Raw genomic sequence first — 15,661 nt, 5'->3', positions numbered from 1 at the left:
TGTACAGAATTTACAATTATATGCAATAGTTGATTGTTATTCTGGACTCCAAAATTTGATATCACAGGTAAAAATGTCCACACTGAAGCTACAGCAGGATGTGTCCATCCTGTACCTTTCATTATGTTCTGTAAACTTTACTGGTATACTTTCAAAATGATTGCTCTTCCAAGGATGAGAAACTTTCCTCACCTGAGATCTTGCTGCTGCATACAGTTTTCATCGTCCACAGCCTAAATAAATTGTATTCCTTTTTGAGCAGGTGAGAAGTCACGCAAAACGGGCCAGATGTGCAAATGTGTTTAGGTTTCTGTTTTCCATTCAAGTCAGATGAAAGATGATATAAAGTAGGTGTAAAAAAATAATCTACTGAGAAATCAATAGATCTTAGGCATCTAGTAACTTTGGGATTTGGATGGAAATCCTTTGTTTCATGTTTTCTTACTATTTGTTGCCTTTTGCTTACAGAGGCTTCCATCGTTTTCACAGATTATTTGGCAGAAAGTTTTTCTGCTTTTGGTTCAAGCTGCAGAACCTCTGTAACTCCCTCTGTATTCAATGGGCACTACAGACACCCAGTTTCTCTTTAAAAATTAGAAACCTTGAAGAACTCTGAAATAAAGCGTCATTACCTCTAACTTAATGTTCAGTCAAATGACTACTGAGAGGATTTTTAAGATCCATATGCTACTAAATGAATTGGAACTCAGTCCTGGTGTGTTACTAGTAGGACTTTGCTTTTTTACTCATTTTCCAGTCTGAATCTATACAGATGCTCTGCAGTGAGGAAAATTGCTCTGAGCTGGTGGGATTGGAGGTTTGTAACAAAGAGTGCTGGAACAAACCCACGTTGCTAATGAGTGCAACTGAGCATACGGTGGCTGCAAGATGTCCTCCGTAACCCGAATTGTTGGTCTTGGTCCATGTCATGTTTAGCAGGCCCCTTCCTAGAAACCCTGCGAACAGACGCCCTTGCTGTGCACTTCAACCAGTCAGCTCGGAGACAGTGCAATGGTGGAAGCTGTGCTTCCCCATCAGCCCTAAAGGAGTCCTCCTAAATCAAGATTAAGGTGCGATGACAGCATGAAGGTAGACTGCTGCTGCCAGCATCGGTTTGGCACGTAAATAGCAGCCTCCTTATGCAAGTGTGCATAAAAATGCACAGTAATAAACTGTGACTTACCCCACTTTCAGGTGCCTGGCCATGTGAAAAACAGTTAACCACCTAAATCTACTGCTACACAAATATGCTACCAAGCAGAGGTGATAGGCAGCACCAGTGTTGCACTGTGAGCAGCATTATTTAGATGTATTCTTCCTGGGATCGTGATGCACCCAAGGTTTACATGTTAGCAGGCTTGCTTTTTAATTAGGGAAACGAAGCATCCATAAGCAGCAAAACAAAACAAGAGGCTTGAAATCATCCTCATTTTGTATTATACAGAATTTCTATATTCATCAGTACACAAGCGATTGCTAAACAGGTCCTCACTATATTTACGTGCAATTCAAAACAAGGTGGTTATTATGCAAACAGGTTAGCTTTGTGGAGGCATCTCCAGGGTGAGCTTAACCCTGTCCTGTTTGGTTCCTCTTGTCTAAGTCTTACAGGTCTGTAAATGTTCATGTTGTTATACAGAACTGTGGAGTTATCTGCCACATAGTGTGGCTGATAGTAGTTAGCCTGGATGGCCTTCTGTGGTGGTGGGAGTGTGAATGAGAAATAGCTGTGGAAGGAATTAACTCTATGGAGAGGTGATTGGTGGGTGAAGTTGCTGCTGAATATGAGAGTTCTTGGGGGTTGCTTGGTCTGGTGGGTGCTGCCAGGTGAGAGGCTGCTGAAGGGATCGGAAAGAGTGTTAGCGCTTCCCTCGTTGCTGTCAGGGAGGCTGCGCTGGGGGGCCCAGCTCTTGCTGAACAGGAAGGGCATGGTGCGCGGTGGAGACTTCGGTCCCCTCACTGGCTTGGACAGTGCATAAAGGTGTCGGAACTCTTCATCAAACAGCTCCACAACTTGACCTGTGAACTTGGAGAGGAGGTTGCGGTGAACCTGGCCGCATAACCATGTGAAGCTGGAAGGAGAGACAAGGTAAGGGCTAGCATTAACGTCAGCCATTAGGAACTGGAGATCCCCGCAGGGATGGTACAAAAGGCAAATGTGTTTTACTGCTGAAGCTTCCTGTCTAAACACAGGATGAAGATGGTGTTGCAGTTGTATTTCAGGTCAGTTCACATCAGTGCTCTTTGACTTGGATCAAGCTTTGTTATTGCAGCTGCCTCTAAAACCTTCAAGAAACCTTGTAAACTTATACAGCCTCCTAAAGGGAGTGGTCATCCAGATCCACTGCAGGACTAAATGTCAGAAACAATGCCCAAGGTCAGGGTGTCTGTTCCATGGAAAGGAGTTTAGACCTCTATTTCGGGTACCTCTCTTCCATGCACAATGCTTAAATTAAGGTCTTACCATGTCTTGTCTGAACACACATAAATTGTACCTTCCCACAGAATGCTGTGCCAGTTGGTAACTCTCACCCACTCAAAACTGGCATTAGAAAGACTAGCGAAAAATAACCATCCTTTGTTTTCATTTTGCTTTACTTTTTCTGCATTGGTCAAAAGAAACACATAAAACCCCAACCTCCCTGTCACATCCCACTCCCACAGAACAAATCGCCACACCTGACAAATGCTTATTTTCTTCACTACAGAGAAAACGAAATTATAAATATTTCCTACAGCCTTTCCAAAAATAAAAATACTACTTTGCTCTAAAGTAAAGGAGAAACACTGCAATAGTTTTCATTCTGGTAGTCCAGAGACACACCTTAGAAATCCCCATAGCTTTTAAATTATTTTTCTTTTATGTGCTTCCCTAATCCACTTGGCAAAATAAATTTGTGCTCTTTTACAAAACCACAAGCCAGCTTGGTTGTGCTGTGCAGGCTGCCTTGTCTGAGCAGCAGCAGCATCAATAAAATGAGCCTAGTTGAGAGAATGAAATGTAATTACTCCCTGAGCTGACCAGGGCTCAAGCTGTGCAGCAGAGGATACAGAGCAGCATTGGATTTGAACCCGAGGTTATTCTGTGTTGGCAAAACTGCCCTGGTTATTCCTGCGTGACTTTATTAGCTACGCTGGATTTGCAAAAGGATTGCTGAGAGCCAGATTTGGCTGTAGGTGTGTGCACTTTAAATGTTGTTCTTGTCATGTTTTGACAAAACTCCTGTGAAACTCAGTGGGACTGACGGCCTGGGCTGACTCTAAGGGAATAAAGACAGACGATTTACATCTGCCTGTTCGGAGCATTCTTAAAGAGGGTTGGGTTTGGGGCATACAGTGGTTTTATACTGTTGCTTCAGGAGCAAGGGGAGGAGTGAAGAAATCAGTCATTCGGTGCCACTGGGCAACCCTACAATATATACTGTACATTTCATGATTGGACATGCAAATATACACTAAGTTACTAGAACACAGGTACTTCTCATCGACTTTGTTCAAATCATTCTAAATATGGATGAAACCTTGGGAGCCAAGGTAAACAGCACAGCAAGCTAACTCCCCGCTGTGTGGGTAACATCTGCTGTGCTAGCTCAACATTGCCTTTATTCACTAAGAAGCACTCTCTAAACCTTGGCATGTCCTTTGTCTAACTGTTAAGGAGATAATAAGCCAGGAACAAATACAAAAACATGCGCAATTAGTCTGGGATATCTACACTGAAGGTTACAAACTCATGAAAGGGCTGAGGTGTGAAGTGGCAGGTTTATACTTTATGTGCTAGAATTTTATCTAGTCTTATAAAAGAAAATTTAGAGAGAAATAAAAATCAATTACACTTATAAATGGCTTTTAAAAACCCAACAAAATCAGAGGAAAAAGCTGTTGCCCCCAATTTTGATAATTTACTCCCACATGTAACTTCCTGGAGTACCTGACGGAGAGGTACTCATTTGTGGCTCATCGATCTTATCTGTAACCCTTGCAAGCAGAGAAAGTTGGATCCAATTAATAGCCCAAAGATTCTCCATGGACTGATGGCAAATGGGTCACCTGTAAAGCAACAAGGTGAGACCTGCGTGATTTTAGACAAACATTTGTGGACTTCATGTAGTGAGTCACAGCAATTTACATGCTGTGCACTTTGCTGAAGAACAAAGCAGAACTTGACGTAAAGACTTAACAGGTTTTCATTGGCTTCGTTCTAAGAGGAAATTCATTGTTTAGGTTTCAGGCTCTGTTTTGCTCCTTAGTTTACAATTCCGAGTACTCTTCTGGGAAAGGCTCAGAGAAGTCTGTTATTGTCACTATCTGCACAGAAGGATCATTTTTCTACCAGGCCTCTTTGAGTGAAGCACATCAGAAAGAAGAGAAAGCACAAAGAAGTACTGCCTAGCTTGGGGCCAAAGCTGTATCACAAATTCAGTCATTAATAGATACTTCTCAGCAATCTTTCCAGGGCTTTGTCCCAAAACCTATGTCCTGTTCCGGATCCTTTCATTTATGATAGTCTGCATCGAAACCCATCTCTCCTGTCCAAGCTTCATTTGCTCTGGACTTGGGGTTTTTTTGGGGGTACCCTCTGCATTACTGCAGCTGCAGTTCATTAGGCATGCTCTTATCCCTTGTGTTTACAGTGCTACGGTAACATGCAGCATTATATGCATTTAATCTGAAACAGAAGGACTGGCTTTTTCAGCTGAGCTCAGGTTTGCATTAACCTACACGTTAGTGTTGGCTGCTGGTGGGATAACCTCTGTATGAGAAACCCACCCCACCTGAACCAATGTTCTTGGCAAAGCACCCCAGTGTTAGATGTTACATACTGGCTCTGAAGAGGCCAGTGGCTTTCAGAGTGGCAGCCAGGAGGGTACTCAGCTGCCCCTGAGGATCAAGGTCTATGCTTTCTGCTGTTTTCATTTTGCCTTCTTTAGGAGCACAGAGTTCATGCACTATCTAACTTCAAATTAATTAAAAAAAAAAGGAATAAGATAGTTATCATAGGATGGAGTAACATAACACAGAGACAGCAAAACAAAATACTGCATCCGAACCCCACACCACAGACACTGGCAATGAAAATTGAGAGGAAAACTGTGACTTAAAACACTTACTCGTGCCTGCACTTGTGCAGACACATGGCTGCAACAGCCTTCAGAAGCTTCTCAGCTCCAGCCTGGCCTGTGTGGCAGGACCACGCTTATCCACACTGACCCAAGCAATGGCTTTTTAACGTGGTTTTAAAAACCACTCCGGAGCAGGAGATGCCACAGACTCAGTGGTGGTTCCTTTGCCTCTACCTAGTTGCCAGCTTCAGTCCTCTTTGCTGTCCATTAGGCAAATATATTTTGTCCCCAAACACTTTGGCTAGAAGCAGTGAGCCAGGGTCCCTTTTAGAGCAGTATGTCCTGAAGGGCTATTTTATCTCCCCAGCCTGTTCCCCCAACCACTATTACAAAGTCATGCAGAGCACAGCACTTAGGGGAAATTTGCTGTTATATTAGTTTTCAGATCTTTTGTATTAGCTTTAAGATTTATTCCAATTTTATTTCTAACAAATGCATTGCAGAAGAGTTTGAGTCTGTTTTACTCAACATCATTCTTGTTTATACCTGCAGAGGTTGGTGGATAAGGTTTAGGGATAACAGAAAACTTTCAGATTAATAAAGTGAGAGCTAGCAAACCTACAGAAATGCCATGTACTGATAGCCAGCTATAACCCATGTGAATCTGCAAACTGGTGCTGAGCATGCTGAAGTTAAATAGCGTATAGATTTGTTCCTCACCACCCTCTCTGCTTGCTTGCTGGATAAGGGATTATGTAGTTTGACAAAGTTCTTGAGGTTAGAAGATACTGCAACAGCAGTAGAGAATGACAGAAGTGACTGCACAGGACTTCGAGGGTTTTTCTTTTTTTTGGGACTGAAAAGAGAAGACAAAAGGAAGCTTCTTGGCTAAAGAAAATAGATCTTGTTCTGTCTCTCTTCTCCCACACATCCTTCACATCTCGTTTCTATATAAATCTCCTGTTGCATTTCTACACATCTTTGGTGAGGGATTAAAAAAAACCTGAAAGAGCAAGAAAACCACAGAGCGGCCAATAAGAAAAAAAAACTCTGAGTGTTCACTCATTTTTGTCTGATGGTTCATTTGGAAACTGAATGAAAACTGGATGCCCACCTCTGTGGACAGCTGAGCTCCTGCAGCCGACGCTAACCCCACGTGTTCACCTTTACCTTTGTTACTATAGCTATGTAATCTTCCTGGTGGCACAGTTTTATCGGACTAGAGGCATTTAAGCCTCCAAATCATAAACCAATATTAAGAAAAACAATCTTATTCTTTTAATTAAATAATCACCTCTGTAATTTTTTTCTGTCATCTTTTTGTGTCTGGATTTCTAGGATACACTTCAGTCACTTGTGAAGCTTATCTAAGTAGCCATGAGGCGTAGGAACTTTATTTGATGCAAGCTCAGAGTCTCCTGAAATTCCCTGACCTGAGGATCTTGGATCTTAATTAAAAACCCAGTTGTTGAGATGCTACATCCTCTACCTGAAATAATTATAGCAGCACAAAAGTGGAGAGTTACAGACTCAGCTCACAAAAAAAAAAGGAAAAAAAAAAAAGGGAAGGTACAACAGTTGCGTAGACACATACTGCCTACCTGTTAATGAAACACAAGAAAAAAATGGTAAGTCTCTGAAGTATTTCTGTTTTCCCTTTAATCCCTGAACTTGTCATATGGAGAACGAATCCTCAGATAAGCTGAGTGACATATGCTACATTAAGGGATCCCGAGGGAGATGGAAATGTATCATGTCTCATGATCACAGCATCTGAGGACCCAAACAATGAGGAAAGCATAATATTAAGCTATACATATTTCTAGTTCTGCTCCAGAGCTGCACCGGCAAAGTTGTTTACATTAGTTTCTGAACATTTAAATTGAATACCACACTCCATAAAGAACTAACATCAGCTTTAAAGCAAGTTAAACGGATTATTGAAAAATGGCCCATATTTGAAAACATGAGGGGTTTTTGTTCAAAAAAACTTCTCACCTGTACAAAAATTTCCATGGCATTTTTTTGTGAAGTAATATTAAAAATATTAAAAGAGCACCTAGACATGAACTGCAATGGCTTATCTCACCTGTAAGATCCAGAGAGCACGTATCTCCAGTCAGAGATAAGAAATTTTTCTTGTATTTTTCCTGAAAATTTCCTGCCTGATTTGGCACAGTAAACCTCTCCAGTAACACTGCGGACTGAAATATTCTGTAAATTAAAAAAAAATTAAGAGAGTGAATTCCTTTTTCTTTAAACTAAAAATCAGAAGGAAAGGGCCCTTTCCCCCCACTGCCTTTAGCTCTTCACTTCCCCAATGTCTGTTATGATTTCTTCTAATGTTATATTTGAAGGTTTGGCACTAGAGGAAACCTAGCCAAGCTCTCTCACCTACCACAGGGTTAGTTGTTTCAATGGGGATATAAACCTGCATGGAAATTCACACAGATGGAGCTGCGCCGTATAACGATAACTGATGCTACCCCTACCGAAATGAGATGTGTCCATAGCTGAGAGCAGTCTGTTACCTCTGCTGACACCCCAGCAACAATTTGCTCTAGCTGTAAGCTCTCTTATTTTACGTTGGCTATGGCACAATACAGCAGGGCAAAACCTCTGCTCTTCCAATCCACCTGGGCCTGCAAGGACATACATGCTGCTCTGCTAGTGCAGCCCAGACGAATGCCGTCCTGCAGGATCAGATGCAAGTACATGTGTGAGGGGAGAAGCAGGTCAATTTAGCCCATGCAATGCTCTGCGCTGTCCTTGTACCTGAGTAAGCGCATTTAAGGCAGGCCAGGCACCCAGACTTGATGCTGCTGTCCATACGCACACTTTGCAGAATCAAGGCCTCAGTAAATGAGTGGCACCAAGGATTTGGCTCACACGTTGTCGAAGCCTGTGTATTGTAGCAGCATACTTAAATAAATAGCACAGGATTGTTATTCCTAAGGAGTGGGGGTTTACAGACATGCAAACACTGTTATGAGCATGTTTTATTAATTTCAGTTTCTTTATACATTTGGGGTGGAATTCAGCTGTTGAAACACTGGTGTCTGGTCCATGTAAGATGCCCTCAGGTCTCCTGCCCATCCTCCAGCCGCCGTTCCAGACGGCCGCTGCCTCTGCGGTATCAGCCATCCCCACGAAGATGCCACAGGTGCCCTACAGCATCTCAAGCAACAACTGAAGTGGTCCCTAGGAGGTTATTTTTAAGGTCAGTTCCCTCTGGCAGAGATGAAGGTGGACTAAGCTAACAGCCAGCTAAATCTGAGGCATTACCTTTCAAACAGGGCTTTAACAACATGTTTTATCAGAAACCACCTAGTGCAACCAAGGTATTGCCATGCAAAAGAGTTTTGTGCACCTGCTACCCGTGGCTGCCAGACCACAGGCTGCTGCAGAGTTATTAAACAGAAGCAGTTGTAATGCTTATGTATGTTAGACAACTCCCCTAGGGGACTTAAGCTCTGTTTTAAGACTTCAAGGCCCACACTAGTTTCATCTAAGGACCTAATGGAAATGCCTTAACTTCCTGTAACATCCATGGAAAAATGTAGGCATCTTCAGAGCGGAATTAGGTGTGCTAATGCTACCTCTGGAAATCTCTTGCTCCCTTTTAATTACAAGGTGGACTGACCCTAGCATAACCATGCTTCTAGCTCAGAGTGCCTAAAGTTAGGCAGATGAATCTGAGCCTAAGAGCTTCACAGAGCCACAGTACCTTGAAGAGATCCTCAGCAATTTGCAACTTGTCGCACATCTCTGAGAAGAGATTTATGTTGCTGTGATCGAGCAACAGGTAGACAAACACCATGCGCTTGTTAGCTGCCTCCAGGAGGTCACAAAGAATCTCAGTGTCTGTGAACACATCCATCACGATAGCTAGCACCTACGGGGGGAAAAAGCAGAGGCATTAGCAGAGTCAATTTCCCTAAGTTAAGGTTGCCTGTGAGGCCACTAAAATATGGTTTATTCTTTTAAAAAAACATATTCCAACAAACACAAATTTTGGAGACATATGTGGATATTTCTTTTGTTCTTCTCCCTAAGTGCCTGAATCAGTAAATTGATGAGACACGTTGCATCATTGTTTTATTGGTCATACAAAGCCAATACAACATGCAACATATGCACTTCAGTTAAGCTCTTTTAATCGTAAAACACAAGATGACCCATGAATTTGTAGGTGAGATTTCAGTACTAGGAAATATATTGAAGTGCTAATCAGAGAATAATAAGGATGTAGCTAAAATAAGAGATCGCAGCCCTTGCCAAACGGCTGACTAGCTTTTGTAAGTCACATGCATTTAGCAAGAATCACTGGATGACGCTTTCTCTGTTAAGGCTTACACCTGGAATGGTCCTGGCTTTAAATCCTCAGTTTGTCGTTGGTGGTGGGGCGACAGACTGCAACAGCTCCATCTTTTTTTGTTTTTTTATAACAATTTATAAACTGTTTCCTTTTAACCATACATCCATGCTTCCCAATTCACATTGGCAGGACAGCATCTAAAAGTCTCATGACTGGGCATAAAAGCCCCAACAGCTACTTAAATGCACAGCCTCCAGCCAGCGTGGATCGAGGGAACAGTAAATGCAATATAAACCCATTTCCATACTCTAGCCCCTACGCTCAGTGTTGGGCACGGCCTCACGAAGGTGCTGGTCTTCGCTGATGTCTGCTATTGTCCATAGGAAAGGTCATCTCCGTAGGGCAATTCAGCCCAGCTAATACCTGACTTATCTTCAGAAGCTGCCTGTTTCTCCATTGACTAGCAAGGGAACCCTTGATAATTGCACTCACAGGATATCAACTTCAATCAAAACAAACTTTACAGTATCTCTGCAGATCTGCCTTACTAATTGCTTCCAACTTGCACCGAATCTTACTCCAAAGCCTGTGCCCACACCTGCCAGCAAGCTTATTGCCTTCACCCCCACAAGGAAATCCTACAAGACCAAGCACATCCTGTGTGGCCAGCATCCTGTTCAGGCAAGCCAAATTATTCGCGGAGCAGTGAGGATCCCACACCTTCCTTCTGCTGCCAAAGCACGGAGCTTCAGAAAGGGCCTTGCCAGTGTTAGGTAAGTGGCACGATTATGTCCAATATCTCACATCCACACTTACTGCTAACTCACCTTGTCTTTTTAAATGGCACAATACTGCATCCAGCCTCACTGTAGCTCCAGAGCACTCTCTCTAGTACTGCTTTTTCACCAGCTTTTCCCAATTTGTATTTCTGCACCTGACTTTCCTCTCTTCCTTCTAGTACTTCTCGCTTCTTTTGCCCGAATTTCATTTTATGATTTACTCCTGTTGCACAAATGTGCTAAGATTATAGTACTACTTGCCAATCCTTTGCATTTTGATGTCATCCACAAACACAGTCTTTATTCTGTTGTTTAAGTCATTAATGGATACATCAAATACGAGGCTATCCAGGATAGACCTTTATCAGACACTAATTAATAAACGCTGCCATTGAAAAACAGTACTCAAAAAGCAGTTGCCAAATTTATACTGTGAGCAAGTGTTGCTCCAGCACCCTCTTGTAATGTAAATTAGATGGTTAAGGAGGTCATGTGAACCATGAATTTATAAAACATTTCCCACTTTTTCCCCTACAAGTTTTCTCCTCTTGGGACAGAAAATTGGCCTGGGTTGATACTTTACCTGATGCTTATTTTATTATTCCAGAGACATTTCTTCTGTTACTGTATCTTTCTGATGCCACCAACTTAAAATGACTGATCTATAATTCCCCTGATATGCTGAGCACTTGTAGCCTTTGACAAGGCAGTTGCCAACGGGGATTCTTCTCCCCTGCCATTATGCTCAGGATTATCAGACCCAGCACTTGCCCTTGCAGGAGAATAATAAAGCGAAAGTCTGTAACTCCAGCGGGCTCCGCAGCCTGGTCCGGACAGCAGGCACTACAGCCTGGCTTTGTTCCTGACCATTCCCCTGTGAAAATGCTAGTGGCGTCTCGAGTTTATACAAGGGGAAAGCTCCTGGATGATGGTAAACACAGCCCTGAAATGTCAAATATTTTTTTTCCAGGAGAACAGGAGAGCTGCCAGAACACACATGACAGAGACTTTTTGTCACCTTCCAGCTGCTCAGCTTCTGGTTTCCCAGTGCATGGGCAGCCTGGCTTACGGCTGGCACCTCTCTACGGGACCCCTGTCACTTCTCTGTTGTCAGGGGCATCATCTGCACCTTTCCCGCATGCCAAGTTACACTGCAGAGTCTCTGTATGGAGCCCACGTGGCATTTTTAGTGGCACTGACAATGTATTAGGGATGAAAGGTCTTTTTTCTGAATAATTTCCTCTCTCTGGGGACGGCTGCTGGCATACCAGACACACATGCCCTTCTCCAAGCTCCCCTTCACCCACATCTCCCATGAATCCCCTAAAAAAATTGCTAATGGCTCAGAGCTTGCTTTAGCTTAATTCTCATTACCAGTGCAATGGTCTGATCGGAGCAAACCATCCTGCTGGTGATGCACAAGAAAGGATAGAGCCCAGCTGTCCTTTCTACAGCACATTTGGTCTGCCGGGTTAATGGATGTTTAAAAGAAGAGGGAATGTTTTTTTTTTTAAGTCACCAACATAAAAAGGTGTTGGTGTGAGTACAAAAAAAAAAAAAAAAAGCACTGCCTGTGTTCAACAACATGCTTTTTACAGCCACTTTCTAGAGCAAAGCTACACTGCAACACACAAGGCTGGCTCGGATCAAACACCACGTTTACCTGATCTTTTTAAGAGCAGGAAGACAACTGAGTGCAGAGGAAACAGCAATTCTCTCCCCGTACCTGAGTGGTCTTGTTGATGTACCGGCGTATGATGTCTCTAATGTTGCTGTTCTTCTCTGTTTGGAAATACACAGTGGCGGTGGATTTTTCCTTTAAATAGGGCTTCTCCGCTGTAATCCATGTGTGCAGCAGAGCTGGCTCACTGCTGTCAGAAATGGTGGGGAAGTAGGTCCCTGAAGGGAGCGACCCGGCATCGTTCTGCTTTGGTGCGGCCGCCCCGTCAGCAGCCAGGGACTCCTGTGCATAATAGGGCTCCTTGGTGTTATCCTTGATGTACTGAGCTTCCACTGAGGAGAGGAAATCCACCTCGCCCTCTTTGCTTAAAGTTTTGAGGTAAGAGTCTGTCCCACCGTCCAGGAAGGCATCGGTGGCCAACCTTATGCTTTCGTTGTGGCTGAAATCTGCTTTTGTGAACTTCGGGGACTGGTTCTTGATATCCTCCAGCCTTTTCCTTATCTTGCCCATGTGTCTGGAGTGGCTCATGGCTCTTTGTCGCAGCAGTTGATCTGCCGGGCAGGCACCATGCATATGTGCAGCGCAGGCAGTGCAATCGTCCTTCTTGTTTGGAGACTGCATTCTGGCGTGAAATCGCCTCGGCTGAACAAATTAACTATGAATAAAAATAAAGAGATCTTATTACCTCAGGCACATTCACACTCCCTGATCTAGTTGGTACAATGATCTTCAAAAAAAACCCGAAGCTTGCTTCTCAGTGCTGGTGTACTTCGGCAACAATCTGTTTCCAGATGGAACACAAGTGCAAAGTTGATTAGATTACTTATCTGAGAGGCACCCACCTCACCCCCAGGGCATACGAAGAATTCGAGTCCAATTACCAGGGCCTTCCGAGTCGGTTGTATTTCCCTTCCTGTCGCATTCTGTGAAATGTGAGCGAGGAAAGCACTCAAGCAAAAGCAGGTAGGCTCCCAAGCATCGTTGCACAATCTTCAAAACAGCTCGAGGCTTCTCTGTCTTCCCATTGTATTCGTTAGGGAGCAAAAACAACTCTGACGTTGAACTGGGACCGAGACATCAGCCATGTCCATAGCTTCAGAACAGCAGAAAGGGTCACGGACTCTTGTCTGCACCTACATGGTGCCAGGCAGGCTTAAAAATAGACTTAAACTTCGTCACTGTGCCCCGTTCGTAGTATGTTGCTATTACCATAGACGATTCACTCATCTATTTCTTTAAAGCTTTGTGACTACGCCATCCTATTAAAAGAAAAATACCCCTTCTCAAACATCCTGAATATTATGTGGAGGGAGGGTTGTGAGCTGGCCTCAAAGCATCAGAAATACAAACACTCATCACTTGATTGTGCACATTTAGGGCTGTTTGGTTGGTTTCTTTTTTTTTTTTTTTTTTTCCCAGGCTGCAGCTTCTGGAGTCACGTTGTCCCCATGGCAGCTCGGCTGCTGTGTCATTAGCAGGACAGAGGCGCAGGTTCGCAGTGGGGTGAGAGGCGCAGTGCCTCCGGGGAGCCAGGCCGACTGGTATGACTGCATGGGGGCGAGGAGAGGCAGGGTGGGAAGGCACCCTGCCTGAGGTACGCCATAAATACCTGTGTGCATGCTTTTACGCAGAAGCACGTGTGACACAGTTTTCTCACACAGGCTGAGTTTGCCCTTGCCCTGCGTAGCGCTGCATCTGTAAATCGGCGTGCCGTGGTGCTCTGGAGGGGAGCGCAGGATCAAGGGGACACACCAGTCTGGGCTCTTGCACGCGGGTACGGGCTGCTGAAGGCACGTCTGAGTGGGGAAAGGATCCTGCTGCTCTGAACAATGCGCTCGGGAGCATGGACATCTTCAGGGCCACTCAAAGTGACACAGGCCCAGTTTTTCCAGGGTAGCTTCCCAGATTCTGGGTCTGTGTCTACGTCAGATGCCTGATGGGGGGGGAAAAAAGCAATTACACGTGAGGATGACACAAACATACATATATGAAAAGAGAAAGGGGTATAAAATGGCTCAGATTTTAATCCCGGAGCGATGGAGGGCAGGAAACACCCACCTGGGGGCCCAGGAGAGGTGGTGGCAGGGCCTGTCCCTGACTTCCTGGTGTGATTTTAAAAACTATCCCGTCCCTCCCCCCGCCCCCAACATCCGCCTGCAGCTGTCAGACGCGGCCAAAAGTCACTAATTATCTACTGACCTGTTCTGCGCAATTATGCCGAAAATGATGCCGCCTAATTAACCTGACGTGCAAGATCGCGCCCTGTCAACACCGATCACGGCCTCCTTGTGCCCAGCAGGGCCGCCACCCCCCCGCCCTGGCCAGGGCCAGTGCTGTCACCTCGGGTCCCACATGGTTACCCAATGTCCCACACGGTCACCCCAATGTCCCACACAGTCACCCTGGTTCCCACATGGTCACAGCAGGGCCCCACACAAGGCCACCCAAGGTTGTCACCATGGGGCCTCACCCTGTCACCCCAGGGAACCCCCATTGTCACCCTGGTGTAGTCTATCACTCGTGGGATAACACTGGGGTTCCATATCGTCACTCCCATGTCCCACGCAGCCACCACAGGATCCCACACCGTCACCATCAGGACCCACACGGTCACCCTGGAGCTCCATAGTCACCACAAAGCCCCACACCGTCTCCACGGTGTCCCACTCGGTCACTGTGGTCACACGGTCACTCCGAGGCCCCACGCGGTCACCGTGGGGCCCTCCGGCAGGGAGCCCGCTAGAGCAGCCGGAGGAAGGGCCGGGCCGGGCCGGGCCGTCCCTCCGGCCCCTCGCCCTCCCGCGGCACGGGCTGGGGCGGCCGCCGGGCCCGCAGCGACCTTGGCGGGGCGAGAGGCCCCCGGGGCGGAGCCAGGGGGCAGCGTCGAGAGCCAGCGCGGGAAAGGTGCTCGCAGCCGCCTCGTTAGCGCAGTAGGTAGCGCGTCAGTCTCATAATCTGAAGGTCGTGAGTTCGATCCTCACACGGGGCAAAGGCGGGCAGCTCTTTTTCCTTCGCCGGCGGCGCGAGGAGCCTCCCCCACCCGGGGCCCGCACAGCTCCGCTCCCCCGGCCGGTCCGGCCGCGGCCCTGCGCTTTTACCGGCGACATAACAACACGAAACTGCTCCCTGACACCTCAGATGTATCGTTGCTGTCGTGATTTACGGAGCTGTAGTTCCGGGGAAAGGGCGTGTGTCGCCTGGTTGTGCGCTCACGTAAATACCGTCAAGCAGCGCGCGTTGTGCCAACGCGCACTTTGGCAGAGGGTTTTCTGCCCCCGAGCTGCCGGCGAGCCCATTTCAGCGTTTGGGAACGGGGAAATCGGCCCCCCTCCTGTTTGGGGTACACCCAGGGCACAGGCAGGGCCGAGGGGCCCCGCGGCCCCCAGCAGCGGGCAGGGATGAGGAGCTGCCGCGGGGGCACGGCCGGACAGCGGCTCCCGCCTGCTGGAAACGCTCCGGTTTATGCACGTTTACAGCTGTAACCTTGTTACGAACCCCAAGTGTGTACACATATGGCCCAAGGTGCTAGCCAAAAACTTTGTGGGTTTATTTTTTCTCTTTAAATATAGAAATAATCGCATGTAAACCCTAAGACAGTCATCAGAACAAGGCACTTTTCTCATCTGCTCTTTCCACTTCCCAGAGATGATCTTTGCCTGTTGCATTTTTCTCCCTTTGAAAAGGAACGATGCCTCTTCCCCGCACTCTGCTGAGGGCTGCGATGAGATTTCCATGGATCCCGGTCACTGTTTCTGTGATGCTGTCACTGTTCCTGGTTCTAGAGGCAGAAGATGCTAATGTGATAGCCAGTGAAAATCAG

At 45.9% G+C, this 15,661-nt stretch overlaps 1 protein-coding gene and 1 non-coding gene across 2 annotated transcripts; one reads left to right on the top strand and one right to left on the bottom strand.

Moving 5' to 3' along the window:
* Positions 1–1,525: 1,525 nt before the first annotated feature.
* Positions 1,526–12,384, bottom strand: FAM83A (family with sequence similarity 83 member A). The gene is made up of 4 exons (XM_075495221.1): positions 11,887–12,384; positions 8,791–8,958; positions 7,153–7,277; positions 1,526–2,072 (listed from the first exon to the last, which is right to left on the bottom strand). The coding sequence occupies exons 1-4, from the start codon at positions 12,367–12,369 to the stop codon at positions 1,526–1,528; spliced, it is 1,323 nt and encodes a 440-aa protein (XP_075351336.1). The 5' UTR covers positions 12,370–12,384.
* Positions 12,385–14,757: 2,373 nt separating this feature from the next.
* Positions 14,758–14,830, top strand: TRNAM-CAU (transfer RNA methionine (anticodon CAU)). Its single transcript has one exon. It is a non-coding gene; the product is annotated as a tRNA-Met (tRNA).
* The last annotated feature ends 831 nt before the right edge of the window (positions 14,831–15,661 follow it).

This window comes from Mycteria americana, chromosome 2 (genome assembly GCF_035582795.1).
Source record: "Mycteria americana isolate JAX WOST 10 ecotype Jacksonville Zoo and Gardens chromosome 2, USCA_MyAme_1.0, whole genome shotgun sequence".
NCBI lineage: Eukaryota > Metazoa > Chordata > Aves > Ciconiiformes > Ciconiidae > Mycteria > Mycteria americana.
Note: the sequence above shows the minus strand (reverse complement) of the source record. Positions and strands in the feature narration are given on the sequence as shown.